This window comes from Paroedura picta, chromosome 4 (genome assembly GCF_049243985.1).
Source record: "Paroedura picta isolate Pp20150507F chromosome 4, Ppicta_v3.0, whole genome shotgun sequence".
NCBI lineage: Eukaryota > Metazoa > Chordata > Lepidosauria > Squamata > Gekkonidae > Paroedura > Paroedura picta.
Genome location: NC_135372.1, coordinates 108,799,397 through 108,819,988, shown reverse-complemented (window position 1 = coordinate 108,819,988; position 20,592 = coordinate 108,799,397). Strand labels below are relative to the sequence as shown.

The 20,592-nt window shown below is 40.7% G+C and overlaps 1 protein-coding gene across 5 annotated transcripts in view; it reads right to left on the bottom strand.

Annotated features, from left to right (window-relative positions):
* Nucleotides 1-20,592, bottom strand: part of MAGI3 (membrane associated guanylate kinase, WW and PDZ domain containing 3) — a 172,417-nt gene that overhangs the window by 48,517 nt on the left and 103,308 nt on the right. For all 5 annotated transcript variants that reach the window (XM_077334930.1, XM_077334932.1, XM_077334933.1 and 2 more), the window contains 4 exons: nucleotides 19,398-20,006; nucleotides 17,868-17,914; nucleotides 11,193-11,346; nucleotides 313-404 (listed from right to left, as the gene is read on the bottom strand). In XM_077334930.1, coding sequence (XP_077191045.1) covers nucleotides 313-404; nucleotides 11,193-11,346; nucleotides 17,868-17,914; nucleotides 19,398-20,006 — 902 coding nt within the window. The remainder of the gene's footprint in view (nucleotides 1-312; nucleotides 405-11,192; nucleotides 11,347-17,867; nucleotides 17,915-19,397; nucleotides 20,007-20,592) is intronic.

The window sequence follows — 20,592 nt, the reverse complement described above, 5'->3', positions numbered from 1 at the left end:
TAAAACAATAAAATCAACACCATTAATAAGCAGAGAGCCCTTTGAAAACTGTCTCCTGAATGTAAATATGAAGATTTCATTTCCACTGGTAGCACATCCTAAAGTCCCACCCCATACTGTCTTTGCTCTATAGAAATAGCTCGTAGGAAAAAGATAGGGAAAAAATTAAATATTCTTGCTATATGCAACTGAGCTGCTGACAAAAATACACACTGGCTAACTTGTATATATAGAGAGAGTATGACGGTATTAAGAAAATATAAGATTTAACAGAGCACAAACATGCAGCAACCAATAGATAATTTTACTCACAGACTGATCTGGTCCATCTCCTCCAAGAACCCGAAAGCCAAAACCAGACTCCTGCTTTCTCAGGAAAACATCCAAATCCTTTGTATTCGGAGCTAATTAAGATAAGACAAAGGGTCTATGTTTACACAAGCAGTTGCACTTTACCATTTCAAAGGGTATAAAATTAAAATTCTTTTCCAGAAAAGGAAAATTAGCCAAAATACAGGTGCTTTAAAGCTATAACATCAGTAAGGGTAAATTATAATCCTCTGTAGTAATACTGGTTTTTGGAAAGTTTTAATCCCAAGAGCCTCTTGTGAGCCTCTTGTGGCGCAGAGTGGTAAGGCAGCCGTCTGAAAGCTTTGCCCATAAGGCTGGGAGTTCAATCCCAACAGCCGGCTCAAGGTTGACTCAGCCTTCCATCCTTCCGAGGTTGGTAAAATGAGTACCCAGCTTGCTGGGGGGTAAACGGTCATGACTGGGGAAGGCACTGGCAAACCACCCCGTATTGAGTCTGCCATGAAAACGCTAGAGGGCGTCACCCCAGGGGTCAGACATGACTCGGTGCTTGCACAGGGGATACCTTTACCTTTACCTTTAATCCCAAGAGATGAAAAATAAGATACCAACTTGTGGAATTCTGATGTTTGTATCACCATCACTAAGATGTAATCATAACCTCCTTTTGTTTTGTCAGTTTTATGTACATTATTGTTTTAAATATTTTTAAAAAACGTTTGAAGTGAAATTTTTTCAAAAGGTAACTAAATGTGCCAGAGTTGTTTCCAGGTGTGTGTGCAGGGGGGGGGGAAGTGGGCTGGAAAAAACACATCTTTCTTTGGGACTAATAAAAATGTGTTAAGATCGCATAAAGCTCAGCAATTTTGCAGCCTTCTCTAACTTTAGTACTGTGTATTTATAAATTTGCTTGTAGAAACCTGAAGCTTTTATAAATTCCATAATTACACCAATTAATAACATTTTAGTACTGCATATAATTCAGTTTCCCCAAAATCTACATTCCCAGCTGCCAAAAGGAATTAACACCCAATTTTTATGAAATGGCTTCAAAACTTCTGGAAATTTTATACCTTCAACTGGGGGCCTCCTCCCCTACCCATTGCTACGCCTCCCTCTTGGATTCTCCCCATTGTCCGCCCAGGCAGTTTTCCTTCCATCTCACTAAAAAACTTCCCCCACCACCACCACCCACATGGCCATTGCATGAATGCCCTTCACCCACTGATGCACGGCAGCATGTATAGCTGACAGTGTGCATGCCACGTATGGATGCCAACCTCCAGGTAGGATTTGGGATCCTCTGGAATTACAGCTCATCTCCAGACAACAGAGATCAGTTCCCATGGAGAAAATGGGTGTTGCTTAGGATGGCACTGCTAGAGACCTTTTATTTTACAAAGGTAACTTTGTAATCACACTAACTCCAGATAATTCATTGCTAGCTAATTAGAAGAAGAGTTGTTTTTTATATGCCACTTTTCTCTACCAGGGGTCTCAAAGCGTCTTACAATTGCCTTTCCTTTCCCCCCCCACAGACCCCCTATGTGATAGGTGAAGCAGAGAGAGCCCTGATATTACTGCTAAGTCAGAACAGCTTTATCAGTGCCGTGATGAGCCCAAGGTCACCCAGCTGGCTGCAGGTGGAGGAGTGGGGTATCAAACCCAGCTTGCCAGATTAGACACCACTGCTCTTAACCACTATAGCAAGCTGGCTCTCGTACTGTTTCTACTATTCAAAAATGTCTTTTAAAATTTTGAAAGACTTTGTCAGTTTCTGTTTAACCACCCAAGTGTAGGTTTCTGAGTTTCACTGACTCAGAAAGTCTAGAAAGAAGGAATATACAACCCCAAGATCCTTCTATGTACAAAGACCAAGGATCACTCCTCTTCACAGTCTGCCACAGCAAGCTAGCAGGTTAAGTGAAGCCTCAGGTGCTGGAAGACCTGCCATTCAGGTACTATCAGAAGCTCAGTTCTATCTTTAGAGTCCAACGTATAGACCTTGATAACAGGATTTTGGGTCATACTCCAAATATCTTTTCCATATCTCAGCCCAATAGGATGAACACTGTTCATGTTTCAGCAAAGTTCTGACATAAGGCACAACAGCAGCTAGTAAACTAATGACAGAGGGGCAAACAACAACACATTTTGAGATGTTATCTGAGCCTCTGGTACTTATTTTGAGCAGTTTTAATAGAATTAAGTATATGCAATGTTAGAGTAAAGGTGACTCAACATGCCTGGACACAGGGGATTGCTACATTTCCCTTTTCTCTGGAATGAGACTGTGTATATGTGGGAATTACTCTTTGTCTATGTGCCTTTGTTCTCTCTCATCATGGTGTTGCTTGAGGCAAGTGCTTCTGCAAATATCTCATGTGCAAGCTAGCCAAGACCACACCCATGCTCTCATACACAGAGACTCTTGCTGCTGGACTAGCCAGCCACTTGTAATAGAAAACTATTATTTAGATTAGGCTTCTGTTTCTTTTACTATTAAAAAATGCATGCAAATAAGGGTTGCCAACTTCCAGCTGATACTACAATTGATATCCAGGGAACAAAAAAGGTGGACTGTATGACATAAAACTCACTGAAGTCTCTACCTACTCCAAACCCTCCCCTCCCCAGACTCCATCTTCCAAAATCTCTAGGAATTTTTCAACCTGGTTTTGAAAAACCTAATACCGTAAAATAAATTATTTAAAATATATAAAAATCAAGTTATTTGTTGTAATATATTTGATTTAAGAGTGTTTCCCTTCACGTGATTCCATGCTTTCTTGACTGGGCAGCTTTGACAAATACTAACCCAAGTATAACTCCCAAACAAGTGTTCCACAAAGCAATCACCAAGTCCCTGGTAGTTGGAAAGTCCTGTTGACTGCCTTATACGGCAAAGGGATTTGCTTCACTAGGCCTTTAAAAGCATAGTAACTTTTGGCCTGTAGCCTTTTTTAAATTTTCATATTCAGCCAAACTGAACTTCAAAGCACTCCAGCTATCTATGAGTTCCCCTTTCTATCCTGATACTCTCTCAGTGGAAAGTGGAAAGAAAAGGCACAGTACAATATATTTTTTTGAGTCTGCTTTTATTCTCTTTAGCTGGTAAGAATACAGAGCTTTTAAAAAAGAACTGAAATTTGCCACTGATTTCTACAAAGAACACCACTGGTTCACCACTAATTTCAGCCTGATCATGTGCATCTTTACTCAGAAATAAGTCCAACTGTGTTTGAGTTAATGTTCAAGTAACTATGCATATACCCCTGAACATGGATCAAAACATGGGTCCATCCAGCCCAGTATTATCTACTCTGAACAGGAGTGGACCTGAGGACAATTCCACATATTAAAAAGAATAGTGTCACACCAACAAAAGTGCATGACGCTATTAAAAATCTCGCCCCCCGCCATTTCTCACCTTCTTGTTCTGCCGCTTTCTCCTATTTCCTGGCACTCCACAATGCTGATTAAAATGGCGGAGGGGAAGAAAGTACTATAAATGTGACTCTCCCCTGTCTGTCACTCATGGCAGGAAGCCAATCACCTTTTCCTCCATTTTATAGGGACAGCGATTAATTTTCTTTTTAAAGTGAAACTTCTCCATTGCAAAGTCTATGCATCTAATCACAGATGCATAGTGCTTATTTTAATGCCACCCCACAGCCTTGAAACTCAAGAAAAGTATTTGCTTTCACAATTTTGGGGGGGGGGGGTGCTGAGAAGCATGCTTTGTGCGTTAACTGGTTGGGAAATATTTCTTGGCTACGCCTGGCCATAGCAACGCATATTCGTTGCTCTAGGCTCCTTGCTCAAAAATTTTTTTAAAGCCTCATTCAGGTAGAAGGGAGAGAGAGGCGAGCTCGAGGGCAAGTGCTGGAGATGGAGATCGCGCTACTTTGTCCACATTGGGTTACATACATGTCCTTGGCGTGTGGCTTGCTGCTTGCGCTCCTCCCACTAGTGCTAGATGGTTGGGAGAATCTTTTCATGTCAAATACATAGCACTTATTCATAAGCCTAAATACTATCCAGAAAATGTACAAATCTAAGAAAACAAGCACTGAAGACAGTTTCATATTTAATTTTTTTCTATTTATTAAGACAGCTAGCATAAGGTCTGATTATTCTAGTAATTATCTTCTTGTTACAGGAAATATTATGGAGGCCATGAAATCTGTAATGGTTAAAAGTAAAGGTGTCCCCTGTGCAAGCACCAGATCATGTCTGACCCTTGGAGTGACGCCCTCCAGGGTTTTCATGGCAGACTCAATACAGGGTGGCTTTGCCAGTGTCTTCCCCAGTCATTACCGTTTTACCCCCCAGCAGCAAGCTGGGTACTCATTTTACCAACCTCGGAAGGATGGAAGGCTGAGTCAACCTTGAGCCGGCTGCTGGGATTGAACTCCCAGCCTAATGGACATAGGTTCAGACAGCATGTCTGCCGCTTACCACTCTGCGCTACAAGAGGCTCATTTGTAATGGTTAGTTGTATATAAAAGTTAGCTACAAATCCAAGTAATAAATAATAGTTTATGTATGTATGCTTCCAACAAAGTGCAGGCTCCCAGGTGGATACCCAAATTCACACCATGGGGCCAGCCACAGTTGTAATGTATGGTTCAGCAAAACAAGCTGATATTGTAATGAACAAAATGAACTTTTAGCATGTTCTCTGGAGATGGGGCAAATAAATCTTTCAAGTAAATAAATAGTTGAGGTGGAACCTAGTCCCAATCTTATCTGTAAATAGCAAACATTTGGAGTCTGAACAGCATTTTTGGGTTTCCATAGTGATGGAAGTGTGGCTGCAGGCATAAAGAGTGGCTGTCAGCAGGAGATGGCAGGACAGACAATGTAGGATGAAGCTGCTAGAAATGGGGGAAACTGGATTTTTCATTCCCCTTCACATCACTGCTGGTTTTCTTGCATTTTATTAACAGCACTTAACACACAGAGACCTTAACACAACTGAAGGGGGAAGTGTTATGACTGAAATTGTTATTGCACAAAACCCCAACCTGAAGTCTACTACCTATTTCCCATCTTTTGGGGAAATCACTGTAACTAAATCAATGAACTCGCTAATATAATCACTAACTACACTACTCACCACATATGGTAAAAATCTGGGGTCTGGGTTGAGGGCTATGATTTTAAACAACAGTACTGAATCATGTTGGACATTACCAGCCCAGCTGCAGAATAAACACATGAAAATACATTTAGAGGCATTATAAGCCTAACCATTCCTATTAGTAAAAAGTCTGCTTTCCAACAAAACTATAGCTCAGTTGTAGTGGCTACAGATTACTGAGAAACTATCTCTATGTTTCCTTGGCCCATGGGAAGAACAGCAAGAAGTGAATATGAAACACAAAATTTAGTTTAACATGGGAAACCCTAAAATACTTCTTAAGCTGTTCACTTTGCCCAGTGTAAGATGGATGATGGGAGACACTGTACATACCCCCTCTTAATTTTCTCCAGGACAATAAATGTGTGTAGCAACACCTTTATCTGTTCTTGGAAGATATGATTAAGCAGAATCTGAGCTGCAGACATCTGCAGTTACAAATTACAAACACTTCGATCTTTGCGCAAAGGTAGCAAAAGTAAGTCTCAAGTCACAGAACAACTGGGTATAAGAATCTCAAAAGGTTAGAAAGTAATTTTTAACAATCCAGCTAAATTAAACAAATGTTGACCAAATCACAGCAGTTTTATTCACCTCTTGGTAGATGTATCTGATTCTGTTATCAGTTAAAAAGCAAGTTTCACTTTTTCGCTTCTCCCTACTTCAGGAGTTTATACATTACTTAGCTTATGTTTAGTTAACAAGTAATATGTTTGAAGCAAGTGCTAAACTCATTGCCTCTTGATGCCTAGTTCCTATTTTCGCACTAATACGTTTTTTCCCTACTGACAGACTAATAAAAGTTAGAAAATAGCCAGTGACAAATCACTTGTGGCAAGATAGAATAGCCTTCAGGTGACAGACCGATACAGCTTTATACTTTAAAACAAAATCAGAATTGGCTAAAATAGGTTGTTGTTGTTGTTGTTAGTTGCGAAGTCGTGTCCGACCCATCGCGACCCCATGGACAATGATCCTCCAGGCCTTCCTGTCCTCTACCATTCCCCGGAGTCCATTTAAGTTTGCTCCTACTGCTTCAGTGACTCCATCCAGCCACCTCATTCTCTGTCGTCCCCTTCTATTGCCCTCGACATGTGGCAAAGCAAGCTAATGAACATTTATGGCCTAGAAACTTGTGAACTTATGGTTGGGCTACTACTAGCTTCAGACAGTTATTTATAATTCTTTCAGCATTTAAAGCTCTTAAAACCAATGCAATTCATATTGCAAAATAATAATACAGTACTACTAATGAAAAATTTCCAAATATTTTATTCTTTCTAGCTCTCTTCAGCCAATCTTAAAGACAATTCAAATGTTATCTTTCCAGAACATTTACTGGTAGAAAAAATAAACTTGTGAGCTTCATGCATGAAAAAGTATACCCCCATTTCAGATATGAAGTATCTCTCTCTTGGTATGTAACATTTAAATAAATATATGTGTCACATATAGCTGAAGAATATTATTATGAATTTAACACAAATTCCAACAAAAATTTGGGGCCATTATCCTTACCATAGGTTTGCCCAAATATTTGGGAAACAGCAGCCGGGGCGGAACGCTGCCCAGGACACCTCTGGGTGTCTGGCCTGTGTTTCCGCCAGCACGGGCCAATCTGGGCACACCCAGCAAAGCTAGGTGCACCTGGATTTGGCCAGCCCTTGCAGCGGCTGCCTCCAAACGTGTGTGTAGTGCTCGCCCATCCTCACTGCCTCACACTTCCAGGACAGCGAGGAGGGCACTCCCAAGGCTCACTGTGTTCCCCCATGCTGGACCCACCCACTGCCAACCAGCCCAGGCCACAAGCAGCCGACCCATTGCCCCACGTACCTGCTCACTCTGATGGAGCGCTGCTGCTCCACCCGCCCACCAACAGCTAGCCCGGCCTCGAGGTGCTCACCCAGCCTCACCGCCAGATGCTCCCTGGGTGGAGAGGATGGCGCTCCCAAGGCTCGCCATGCTGGCCGACGCTGGAGCCGCCTGCCAGCAGGCAGCCCAGCCCAGCCCAAACACAGCCAAGCCCATCACCCCATGCGGCAGTAGACCCGCTGCCTCCAACAGAGCACTGCGGCTCACCCCACCTGGCTGCCAGCAGTCAGCCCACCCCAAACAGTGCCAAGCCTGTTGCCCGACCTGCTTGAGTGCCTGACTTCAATGCCACGCTGCCCCTCAACACGCCCGCCAGTAGCCAGCCCGCCCCAGGCGGCAGAGAGTCCGTTTCCCAGCCCAGCTGTGGCCCTGCCACCTCCGACACTGTGCGCTCACCAAGCCACCTACAGTGATGTTCCGCCACTGCCAGCACGACGTCCCACATGCTGCCACCTCAGGTAGGTCGCCCTCCAGCTACCCTCTCTGACTGCAGGAGCCATTAGTGCACGTTGCATTCCTCGATGCAATGGGCTTTTTTGCTAGCTGTCTAATATTTGCTGAAGTTGAAACATTTAGACCCCAGAGCACTGCATTTGGGTTCTCATTGTGTTTAACAGTTTACAGTTAAACAGGTTTAATTGCAAAAACTTGTTTGTTCCTTGCAATATTATCTGCAACAACTTGATTAAAAACCTTAATGAAACTCCTCTTAAAGACAAAAAGGATAGTATTCTATTGTCAAGCTGATGTTTGCAATTTTTTTTAAAAATCCCTTATGTGTGGGAGGATGGAAACAAACTTACAACATAATGTTGATGACAGTTACACAATACTAAGTAGGTCAATGTCAGAGCTGACTTCCTATCCCTTACTTCACATATGAAATTCATTCCTAGCTAATGAGTTTCCAAGGGACAATGTTAGTTTATTTGCATTTTAGTCAGATCTACTATCACCACAGTAGAAACAGCACAGTTTTAGAAAGCAGGCCAAGACTGTTTCATGAAGTCTTTGGTGGTTTCTGATTTTATTTCTGTTTAATATGTTATTCTTTTAACTGGTGCCGTTATCAGTTCTAGTTTGCGTTTGATATTTCTGCAATTATTTTGAAGTGTCTGAATTACTGCTTCAAACAGGAATGATATAATGGAAATTATTATTTTGTATGTTTTATGACATACAACCGGTAAAGCCCATTGCATGCTAGAATGCAAGAGGTGCTACATAGGGGTTCCCTTTAAATGTTCCCCCTGCTACTTTTGTAGGCAGCTTTGTTTGCAAAGGTAGGAGATTTAAAGGGAGCAGGCAGCCACCTACCAGCTGAGAATGACAGGGGTGCTGCCTGATCCCTTTAAAATCCTCCCCAGTTTAACACCCAACTTCTGTTTGAGGGGATTGATTCTCATCCACTCTTGTTGCATTAAGATTTGAACTCCAGGTCAGAACAAGTACCTGGTGGTGCTTATGAGGTACCCATTGCTCTGCTAGTGTAGCACATCCCAAGATGTTTTGGGGTTTAGTTAAAGAGCGGCATGAACCAGGCAACTCTAGCTTCATTGTACCTCCTGTCTTTTGCATGCTGCAGGACCAATTAGGCTGAAATCCCGTCCCCCGTGTGCATAACTGGACTTGTTAACCAGCCCCATCTGGGCCAGGCTTTACCAGCTGGCTTGCTGGTTCCAGCCAAGGATGGGTGTGAATTTCAAAGGTTCCAGAAGGTCAGGCTGGGGCATGAACTGCTTTGCAGGAAGCTTCTTCCCAAGTGCCCCATGGGGGGGGGGGCTGCCAAGGAGTGTCTCCAACCTGTGCAGGCCATTTCCTCCTACACCCATGTCTCCCATCCAGATTAGAAACCAGCCCTGCTTCAGTTTCAGTTGCTCCACAGTCACATATATCCAACAGGCTGCATGGGAAGGTTTAAGGATTGGGACCTCAGGGGGTTGTTTTGCCTAGGGTGGACTAACCAGTCTGTGGCTCTTTCTGCTATCTCTGTTGGCAGCAGAGCCCAGGTACCTTCAGATGGACTTCCCCCATGAGTATCCAAAGCTCCCTTGATCTTACTGTGCGGACGCACAAAACTGATACAGGTGCTTTTGCCGCCCACTGAGGGGGAAACAGTTTCTTCACACAAAGACCAACTGGGATCTAAAGCAAAACCTCAAGATAACAAATCCTTTGGTTGAGAGAGCGCAAGGCAGAACCTTCATGTGTGGCTGGGGGTGGGGGTATAATTTCTTTCTGTGCAAATGATTGATGAAGCTGAGTGGGGGAAACCTTGCTTGCCTGATCACGGGTTGAGCTGCCTCAGACACAGCTGCTTGACTCACCTGAATTAGATTCCTTTAAGCTCAGCCAGCCAGGTTGGTCCCCAACCAAGATTTTCCTCACCAGACTTCCATCTGTCTCCATGTGTGTGAATGTAAAGCCAGAAAACGTCCCTGCTGCAACCACCACCCCCTCCCCATATAACTGTTGCCTCCAAGAGTTGATGGACGGCTGCATCTTTTTCATTTCAGTGCAGAGATTTAAAGGGAGCAGGCAACCACCTACCAGCTGAGAATGACAACTGTGCTGCCCAACCCCTTTAAATTCCTCCCTAGGCTTTTCAGATTAATTTAGATTACAGTTTTAACTCGTTTTCTTAAATTTCTATTGCTAAACCATTCATCAATTTTTAAACAATTTATTTTTTCTTTGTATTATGCGGTAAGTATTCATTGTATCCTACTTCTCCTGTATTACTTTGGTGCAAACAGGTATATTTTTTATTTTATTTTTATTGTTCTGGTGTAATTCCATAGTAAACGTACTACTACTACTACTACTACTACTACTACTACTACAGGGGTTGGATGGTATGGTTGTCAATCTCAACTGTTACCCAACTGCTTGCTCCCTTTAAATCCCTCCTCCCACCATCGCAGGGAGTTTTGATGTGCTTGATTCGCTCTGCATGGAACTCCATTTCCTAGAAATTCTTTAGTAGTTACTCTTTGCTTTTCCCCCAGATGCTAATTATTTTCTTGCCTGTACTCCTTTCCCCCAGTTTGATGTTTCAAATATACTATATGAGCTAAATATAAATATAAATACACTATATGAGTATAAATATATACTATATGAGCTAAATATACTATATGAGCTATATCAACCTTCCATCCTTCCGAGGTCGGTAAAATGAGTACCCAGCTTGCTGGGGGGTAAATGGTAATGACTGGGGAAGGCACTGGCAAACCACCCCGTATTGAGTCTGCCATGAAAACGCTAGAGGGCGTCACCCCAAGGGTCAGACATGACCCAGTGCTTGCACAGGGGATACCTTTACCTTATATGAGCTAATCCCTTTGCTCTTCCTTTCTCACCTCTTGTTTCTTAGATCTCTTAGCTGTAAATGCTGGCAAGCTCCTCAGATGGTTACATTTTTAAAACACCCTGAACTGAAGTTGAACCTGGGGCAGTCAAAGTAAATGAATAAAGAAATTTATTTATTCAAATAAAATGGCTGTGGTTTATTCAATAGCATATGGTGACAAGGGTGCTTCTGCAGTTTTTCAGGGGTTTTTTTTTGGATTCTGGAATTCAGGAACTTTGTTCCTTTAATGCTTAAAATAAAAAAAAATAGTTCATTGTTTGTGGGGTTTAAATGTTCCAACCTGGAAGCCCTGTTGCCAACTCACAGTAAATATAGGTTACTCCTTCACAACTTTGGAAACAAGAATTGCTATCTCTATACATATTTGAAGGCATGCTTTTGTTCCTCCAGAATCCCCTTTTCAAGGCTGAACATTAATAAAAATAACATTTGAGATTAGAAAGCATTTCTAATAACTCTACTGCAATACCTCATGCAAGTCTACATACTCACGTTTATCTTCAAATAATGTTTTAGACTTCAGATAGACTTCTGAAGGGTCTAGCTTTGGGGAGGCTGACCTTACAGCAGTGGGTGGAAAAGGCATGGGCTGTGGAACTGCATCACTGATGGCCTCTTGACTTCCTACTGAATTATCCTCTATTTTCTGAAAATAAATTAAAGAACATAAGTAAAATAAGCTGCAAAAATTAGTACTAAAAGTTTTAAACAGAACATGACCAAAAGACACAATTCAATTAACTGTTTTAGGAAGGATATTATTTTTGCTTTTTTGTGCAATTTAACAGCTTTTAGGATTCTGAAAATATGTTGTGTAAATATGAAGCAGAAGCTAAAAATTACTTAATTTCCCAAGTTCTTTATTGTTTTGAAGCTATTAGCACTTAAGTGATGCAGATATGATGCTATAGGTGAATTTAGCACTGTTTTGCACTACAAGCTAGAAGCCTATGTTTGTTAAGAACCACTTGTGCTTATGGCTTCCATCTGGTAAGCCAGGTTTGCTTGACAGTAAATTTCTTGTGCAGTTACTCTTTGCTAGCAGACAGCTGACTCTATACATATGGGGACAAGTGCAGTAAGCAGAACCCAACATGAACTGAAAAGTAGTAAGTCTAAGAGAAAGTGACCAATTAAATATATTGCACTTAAGTGTTGCTATTTCTCAAATGTATGTAGATGCTGCTGTGAGTAATAAAAAACAATTAATTTAAAAGTATTACTGAATCGGTAGTACACTTCATAATTTTATATATATCTTGATGTTAAAATGGGGTCCTCGTGCTTAAAATGGCTGGGAACCCCTTATATTAGGCCATATGCCAAACTCTGGTCTTTTACAAACTCATGTGTGATTCCATCTGCTATATTATATTGCATTATATTGCATAAGAAATTTCTGTGTCTTACTAGCTTTCCTTAAACTTCAGCTGGATTCATCAGAAAATGTGTATCAACTGATAAATCGTTAATAGTTAAAATAGTTGATAGTAAATGTGTAAAAAAGGTAAAGATAAAGGTATCCCCTGTGCAAGCACTGAGTCATGTCTGACCCTTGGGGTGACGCCCTCCAGCGTTTTCATGGCAGACTCAATACGGGGTGGTTTGCCAGTGCCTTCCCCAGTCATTACCATTTACCCCCCAGCAGCAAGCTGGGTACTCATTTTACCGACCTCGGAAGGATGGAAGGCTGAGTCAACCTTGAGCCGGCTGCTGGGATTGAACTCCCAGCCTCATAGTAAATGTGTATCAATTGATAAATTGTCTAAGTGGCGATGAAAGGGCTGAAAGATGACATTTTTCTCACTATGAAATTTCATTTGATTAAACACTGAATTGCCCCTAAATATGCTTTGTTCCATTATGTAATTGCTGGCCCATTTTCCTTTATTCATGATTTTATGTAGCATGGAAGACCATGTAAGCGAGAGCTGGGCAATGTCTAATTCTAATATTAATATTGCCCCCAGTGCTGGATGTGGTCTTTGGCAAGCCCCTCAGCCTCAGCTTTCCATTTGTAATTTGACAGCCTTACTGACAGTTGATAAGCATGAAAATGCAGTTATTCAATGAATAAAAGTGATGACCAAATTACATTAAATGCATTGGTATGTATGGATGGATGGCTGACAACTCTGCTTCCAGGTTGGCAAGAAAAAGAAGCACAAGAAGTCTTGATGTCTCCAAATGCAGAAAGAGGTTGACAGAAATCAATAAGGAGGAACTTCATGTGGGCGACTGATGGACAGTTCAGACTTAGAGCAAAAGACTGTGTAAGCCAGTGGTTTGTTCCTCAGGAAAGGCTTCTGGCTTCCAATACAAGACAGACTTTAGAAACAGGTCATGAATGGAATAGCTGGAAACAGACATGGCCAGGACAGGAATATACTGACTAAACAATTTTAGTCTTCCTAAATCTCAGTTTGTAGACCTAGCAGTCAATTACCAGAAAAGGAAAAAGGAAGCCGAGACTCTTTGCAAAAAGGTACAATCAAGTAAGGTGTAATGCTCTGGAAGCGAACTATATAACTGTGCAGCCTTCCACCTCAACAGGAGACTAATAGGGCAACACAAGAGATAACAGATGTCCAGACTCCTACCTCTCTTCAAACTGAAAGTCAGTCTGGCCTGCTGATTCAGTATCCTCATGTAAATAAAAGGGAATTTAATAATAGGATCCAACATCACCCTGTTGATCTTTTTTTTCTTATGGACTTTGGGTTCCTTCTGCAGCAATGTGCAATCCCTCAAGAGCAGTGACCTGAGCACCCATTGGTCTTGGGATATTAATAATTAATTGGCAAGGATTAATCAACATTTTAATATAGCTGCCTAACACTACTAACCAGTCTATTTAAAGGATTTTTGAATTACTGAATATGAAGCACTTCGGTCAGAAGTACTATATTAATACTAAACTATAACTTTATATAAAGAAGTTTGTGTTGATTAGATTAAGATCTAATTTATAGTTCACTAATCTACATGCAGCCTAACACTTTTTTCTCTTGTATAAATAAAAACTTCAGCTGCACGAGTAAATCTTCCAGATTAACTAGGAAAACATTCCTAACACACTCAGTTTAAAACCTGAAGCTTTTATACCTAAAACTATAAATCAGATAACAAAATACATTATTCTAGATTTAAGATTGTCTTAAATTTTATATAGGTAGCATAATTTGAAATGTTTGCTCTAAGATAAGATGAAGCCTAAAATGGGCCTTTACAAATAGCACTTAGATTGCTGATTGATTTGAGTAGATTCAGGTCTGCCAAGGAAAGGATTTAACAGTTGGATAATTCTTGTATGTTTGTAAACATAAGAATGTAAAAACTCAATTAGCTAACAAAGTAGATGCCACTGAGCATTCATTATATTAGTGAATAGTGCCTGTATTTTAATGCAGTTTCCCAAAGATCTCGTAGAGATGAAAAAGTTACATTAAAGCCTTTTATGCATTGGTGTTTGCCTTTGCTTTTAACATGCATTTCCGTTACAAAGTTGCCTTCTGCATGCCAACTTACTTTGTCTTTGCAAGCATGTCAGGCTTTCTTTTTCCTTCTGCATGGATGTTATTTCCTTCATCTCTCAGTTTTTCTATTTGCAGTATCTCCAAGTTTTTTGACAGTGCTACTGAAGTGATTTCCCCCCCTTGCTTCACTATGGAGGCAAAGGTAATTCAAAAGTATGATGATTCTGTCAGATTTTCTTCCCCTCACCTTTTTTTCCACCCCTGAGAGGCCACTCCTCCACTGCTCACATTGTGCAGTGTGATAGGTCTCTTCCTTAATAGTCAGTTTCAGGCAGGATGTTTTTTTTTTAAACTTTAAGGATTTTTCTAGCTGTCAACAATTCTGCTGAACATTTAATCCTTCTTCCATCTTCAGTACTGCTATGCATTTAGTTTCTTTTTTGTCAATACAAGCTCAGCTGAAATCTATTGACCTAGCATACATTCATTAAGGTTTTCCCCTCAAAAAACAAAACAAAAACGAAACAGTGCAGGAGGGGACTAGAAGCAGTTGAGCTGTGCAGAAAGACCTTGGCAGGCTTCCCCTTTGTTCCCAGAGGAATGGCCCATCCAGGGAGACTTCAAGCCAAGTTCCATCTTAGAACTGGTGGTTCCCTGGTTTCCACTATCAAATTAATCACATTAGCCTATCAGGCTCAAAAGGAGGTCATTCAGGTCAATGCCCGACTTTGAGGAGGCTTCCCAGATTCTCATTTTCAAATATAGACACTACATTATTGTGTATATATGAGAGAGAAAAGAATTAGAGAGATTAGAAGGGAAAAGAGAGAAACATGGCTGACTGATTGGTGGAAGTAAAGAGGCAGAAACAGGCACAGTAATAAAAGTCAGTACAAGACTGTCCTGGAGGGACAGACCAGAACCAATAGGATGAAAGTAATTTTAAAAAATCCGTCTAAACATCCGGAAGAAGTTCTTGACAGTTAGAGTGATTTCTGAGTGGAACAACCTTCCTCGGGAGGTGGTGGATTCTCCATCTTTGGAATCTCTTTGGGCATAGGTGCACTCCCCACATTGTTGCAGCAGTCCCACATTTAGGTGGCAGCCTCCTCCCACCAGGGCTTCACTGCCAGCCTCTCTTCCCCATGCTCCTGGCTTTGAGCTCCAGGCCAACCTCTCTGCAGTGCAACTCCCTTGGCTGGGGCCAAGGGCAGCTCCGACGGGAGACCCAGGTGGCATGCAGGCCCTTCCACTAGCCTTTCATCATCACAGTGGGTGATGCCTCCCAAGAGACATCAGGCTGAGTGCCTGAGAAATGGCAAGAGGGAGCCACCTTCTCCTAAGATGGGTCTTGGCTGGAGGTCTTCCCCGGTCCTTCCAGCACTATTTTCTTGGTGGGGAGGACCTTAATGATGCTATGCTAGGTCACAGAATCATCATAGAATCATAGAGTGGGAAGGGACCTCATGGGTCATCTAGTCCAACCCCCTGCACTATGCAGGACACTCACAACCCTATCGCTCATCCACAATAATCTGGCACCCCCTTGAACCTTTACAGAATCAGCATCTCCGTCAGATGGCTATCCAGCTTCTGTTTAAACATTTCCAAAGATGGAGAACCCACCACCTCCCGAGGAAGCCTGTTCCACTGAGAAACCGCTCTAACTGTCGGGAACTGCTTCCGGATGTTTAGATGGAATTTCTTTTGAATTAAATTAATCCCATTGGTTCTGGTCTGTCCCTCTGGGGCAAGAGAGAACAACTCTGCTCCATCCTCTATATGGCACCCTTTTAAATACTTGAATATGGTTATCAGACCCCCTCTCAGTTCACTCCTCCCCAAGCTAAACAGACCAAGCTCCCCCAAACATTCCTCATACGTCTTGGTCTCCAAACCATTCACCATCTTTGCTGCCCTCCTCTGGACACGCTCCAGTTTGTCTACATCCCTCTTCGACTGTGGTTCTCCAAACTGAACACAGTATTCCAAGTGAGGGTGAACCAGAGCAAAGTAAAGCAGTACTATTACTTCCTGCGATGTGAACACGATATTCTATTTGATACAGCCCAAAATCCCATTGGCCTTTTTAGCCATCGAGTCACACTGCTAACTCATGCTCAATGTATGGTCTACTAAGACTCCTAGACCCTTTCAAGCTCAGGTGAAGTTGATAGAAATATGTAATTACTTGTCTTCTAAAATTCTTCTACAAAAGGAAGGGAATGTATGTGAGCCTTAGAAAGTTTCCAAAATTCTTCTTTAGAAAGTATCCATTTGATATTTTTTGCCAATGTAACTTCTGAGCAGATGTAACTGCATTTAATCAGCTTGAAGGATTTGAATTTTCTTAAACTCTATCTGATTTGTTCATTAGATGTGTATTTTGCCAAGACTTAGAAAAGTCTGATCATGAAAATTATGGAGGAACTCTCAAACTCAAGCTTTTTGAAAGGAACAGTTTTCAAAGCCATATTCAGTCCCGAAACTTTCAAAAAAGAAACACTTCCATTGAATGTCATGAATTTGGGGGAGGGGGGAGGTAAATAGTTTTAACATTACATTTGCCACTCTGATTGCAAGAAGCAGCACAATGTTAGTAACTCAGAAAACACAATGAGGTATGAGATTTTGATCCCCAAAATCTTCTGTGATCTAATCATGGAGGAAACATATTCATTGATGTACACATGCAGCTTCCTTGTCAAACCATTTGCCCATCAAAGTCAGCATTTTCTACTCAGACCAGCAATGGCTCTCAAAGGTCTTAGGCTGAGGTCTTTAACATCACCTACTACCTGATTCTGTTAACTGGAGATGCTGCAAATTGAACCCAGGACCTCCTGCATACCAAGCATTATGTTCTACCACTAAGCCACAGCCCTTCCTCAAAAAGCAAGCCAGATAAGTTAAGTTGAACTATTAGATGCCAGCATATGTCCTGCAGCTATACTAGAATACAGATAAACATTTTATACTTGCACCTGGGAACACAGGCAAGTAGTTTTTACTTGCTGAAGAATAAAGCTCTTCATACCTTCATCATTCAACTCATCACTAAGCCTGAGAAAAATTGTTCTGGCAACGATACAACTTTGGCCCAAGATAACCAATTCTTTAGCACAACCTCCTCTTTCATTGTCTTCTGCTGCGGCTTTTGATATTCCCACCCCCAAAATGAAACAGACCATGAACCATTAAACAATTTGCATTAGACAGAGCAAAGGGAAACAGATCACTGATACAACGAAATCCGCAGCAACAATCAAGAGCCAGAATGAGGTTGAGAGAATTAATGAACCTAGTCATTCTATCAAAAAGATCCTAGAAGAAATGAATGGAGAACAAATACTTGTTTCAAAATCAGTAGAGGTTTAAGACTGTATTTTTTTAAAAACTGAAGAAAACCCACTAGCACAACATCTCTTCATCAAAGAACAAGCAAAGTCAACTTAGGCTAGCAACTACAAGATGAATTTAAAAAATCAGTTAATACAAAGATTCCCTTCCAAAAGCTGGGGAGAAATCAGTCACATATATGTTTTTCACTGTCCTCTATGCATAAGTGATAATCAGAGCTAAATCTGTCGGAGAAGCTGGTTACTCATATAAATTTGTCTCCTGATAATTTGTCTTTTTCCTTCCTGCAGAATAAATGCAGTCATTCACAGTAACTCTTATCAATACTTACATTATCAATATTTGCAACACTGGAAGATTTAGCAGGTGAGGAAGGGCCTAAAATAGAGAATAAATATTAATATAACCCAATATATACTACTATATTTTCTACAGTTATATATGTTCTCTATGGTAAAACTCATGGATTAAGGCTTTGTATTACAAGAATCTTATCATGGTAAACTTTAAGTGGGAAAAGCTCTTTTCAACTGCAAGTTATCCTGAACACTATATTTCCACTATATCACGTACAGTGGCATAATATATTGTTGTAGAAATTAACTTACTAACCCCCCCCCCCACCGTTATTTATGGATCTCCTGATAGAAATCCATACTACCTCAGAAATTATAATTATTTATGATGTTGTAAAATCAGATAACCCAATGAATACAAAAAGTTTACAAACACAGATCTGTGAGGACATGTTTTAATAGCATTTCAGCTACAGGTAATACCAACTGCCTGAAAGATTCATAGGTAAACTGTTAACAGAAAAAAATCTTTGGACATGCCAAGGTGTGACACTCTCTCAGTTTATTTTAATAATCGGAAGGTTTTCTTGTCTTAAATACAGCAATATATACACCTAGATTTTCAATTACCTCAGTATTTTTATTATTATGTAGCAGAAGTAGGATATTTGCATTCTGTACTATTCAGTTACTGTCTAGCAGGATTATGGAACAATTCTAAAAAAACATAACACTCTAATATTGAAGGACAACTCAACAAGTAGAAATACATGATTTTAACTTGCTCTCTCGTTTTGCTTCCACAGAACATTAAACAGAGCTACTATCACAGATGAGCTACCAAGGAAGCACTTCATACTATAAATGCAGAACCCATTGAGAAATCAAGCTCATAAAAACTTACTTCGTAACTGACCATTAAAAAAGTGGAATTAAAAAGCAAAAAACAAAAAACAAAAACAATTGATTGAATTCAAATGGCATGCCCCCAACAAGAACTCAGAAGAACTCACAAAAATCTTAACTGGCAGAACTCAAAGATTAATCTTTGATATAAACATGCTAATGGTCAGTGGGAAAATGTCCTAAGTGTGGGTAGACACATAAATGAGAGAGATAACCTTACAACCCCAGGTGACACCACTTACAGAAACTATCTCTGAAAAAGGAATGGGAGGGAGAGTTTCGGTTGGCACTATTTTCTATATCATCTGTAAGTGCAGAAATGTAGACAATATTATAGAATGCAGAATTCACATCTATACATCTATATAATGGGATCCAGACTAACTTTCCTAATGGAAGGGGTCCTGCCTTCCTGCTGTCGACCCTCATTTGTTTCTCATGTGGCTCCTCAATTCCCAATACACAGTATCTCTGGGGAGTGGGCTGAACCAGGAGTAGAGGGAGTGGGGGCAAGAATGTTCCATTATTCTGTTCCACTTGCATAAGTATCTTGCATGAGTAGGACATTTCGTCTGGATCCAACCCAATATTTTTGAACAGTATAAAGAAGCATTTTGTAAACATCTATATTTTAACATACATAAAATTTCTTTACCCACCTCCCCTTAAGATAAGAAGTGGCACTTCTGCTCCAACTGGAAACTGCTTTAGCACTTCCACCACCTGTAGATGTGTCAAATTCTGCACATTCTGATGATAAATCTCTTTAATGATATCCCCTTTCTGAAGACCATGGCACCACTGGCTATCTAAAATCATCTTCACCTTCTGCCCTGCAGGGCTGTCAGCTATTGCAAATCCAAACCCTTTAGGGCCTTTGATTAGAGGAATTGTCACCAGTTCTGCCTGAGAGCATCCTGAAGAAGACACTGACGCCCTCTGTTCAACAAGGTCCGTTGAAGGGCCATTTAAACGACCATTGACCAAAATATGTCCTGGCTTCCCATTCTGGTCCAAAACCACTGTTCCAGGTATTAGCTCTTGATTAATCAAGCAAGTATCTCCTTTTGGTATTGACTGATCATTTAAGACAGGAGTAGCAGTAACAATGTCTACAACACGGTCCTCATTTTCATCAGGAAGTGGATATCCACGACACAAAGTCATATTCACATACTGGTTGATAGGAACCAACTGAAACATCTGGACGACATCAGCATGTGTGTGGCCAAGGACACATGTACCATTTATGTCTACAATGACGTCTCCTAGGAAAAAAGTGAACAGGACAACATTAATATAAATAAAATTTCCATACTTTTAGAATAATCAGTATCTTTTTCAGTAACTTCACCAAGGAAAAACAGTGGGATCAGCTCAGAATAATACTATCAGAGATTGTACCATTTTCTAATGCACATACGTTACAAAAGGATTTCCTACTGCGTTTAATCTGCTGAGAACAAATAGTTCTAAATATGTAATTCTGAAGCAGATTAGGGGAATCGTCCTTCCATATGCTGTAGTTCATTTTATACACCAGTCAAACCCAATCCAAAACACATCAGATAACTCTTTTAGTACTAGATTTAAAGAGCATCACATTTTTTTTTACATTAACATAGTTTAATAAAAATTCTGCCTTAGCTGAAAACAATACATACCTGCAATTACACAGAAGTCAGTTTGTATTACTCTCCAAATTTGCCAAATCACATTCAATACTAATGATGGACAAGTTTATAAACACCACTCTTATCAAAAACCAATCAACTTATTTTCTCTGTGACACTTTACAGTGTAAATGTTCACAATTATTTTGATTTGAAGACCTAAATTGTCTACTGAGTAGGA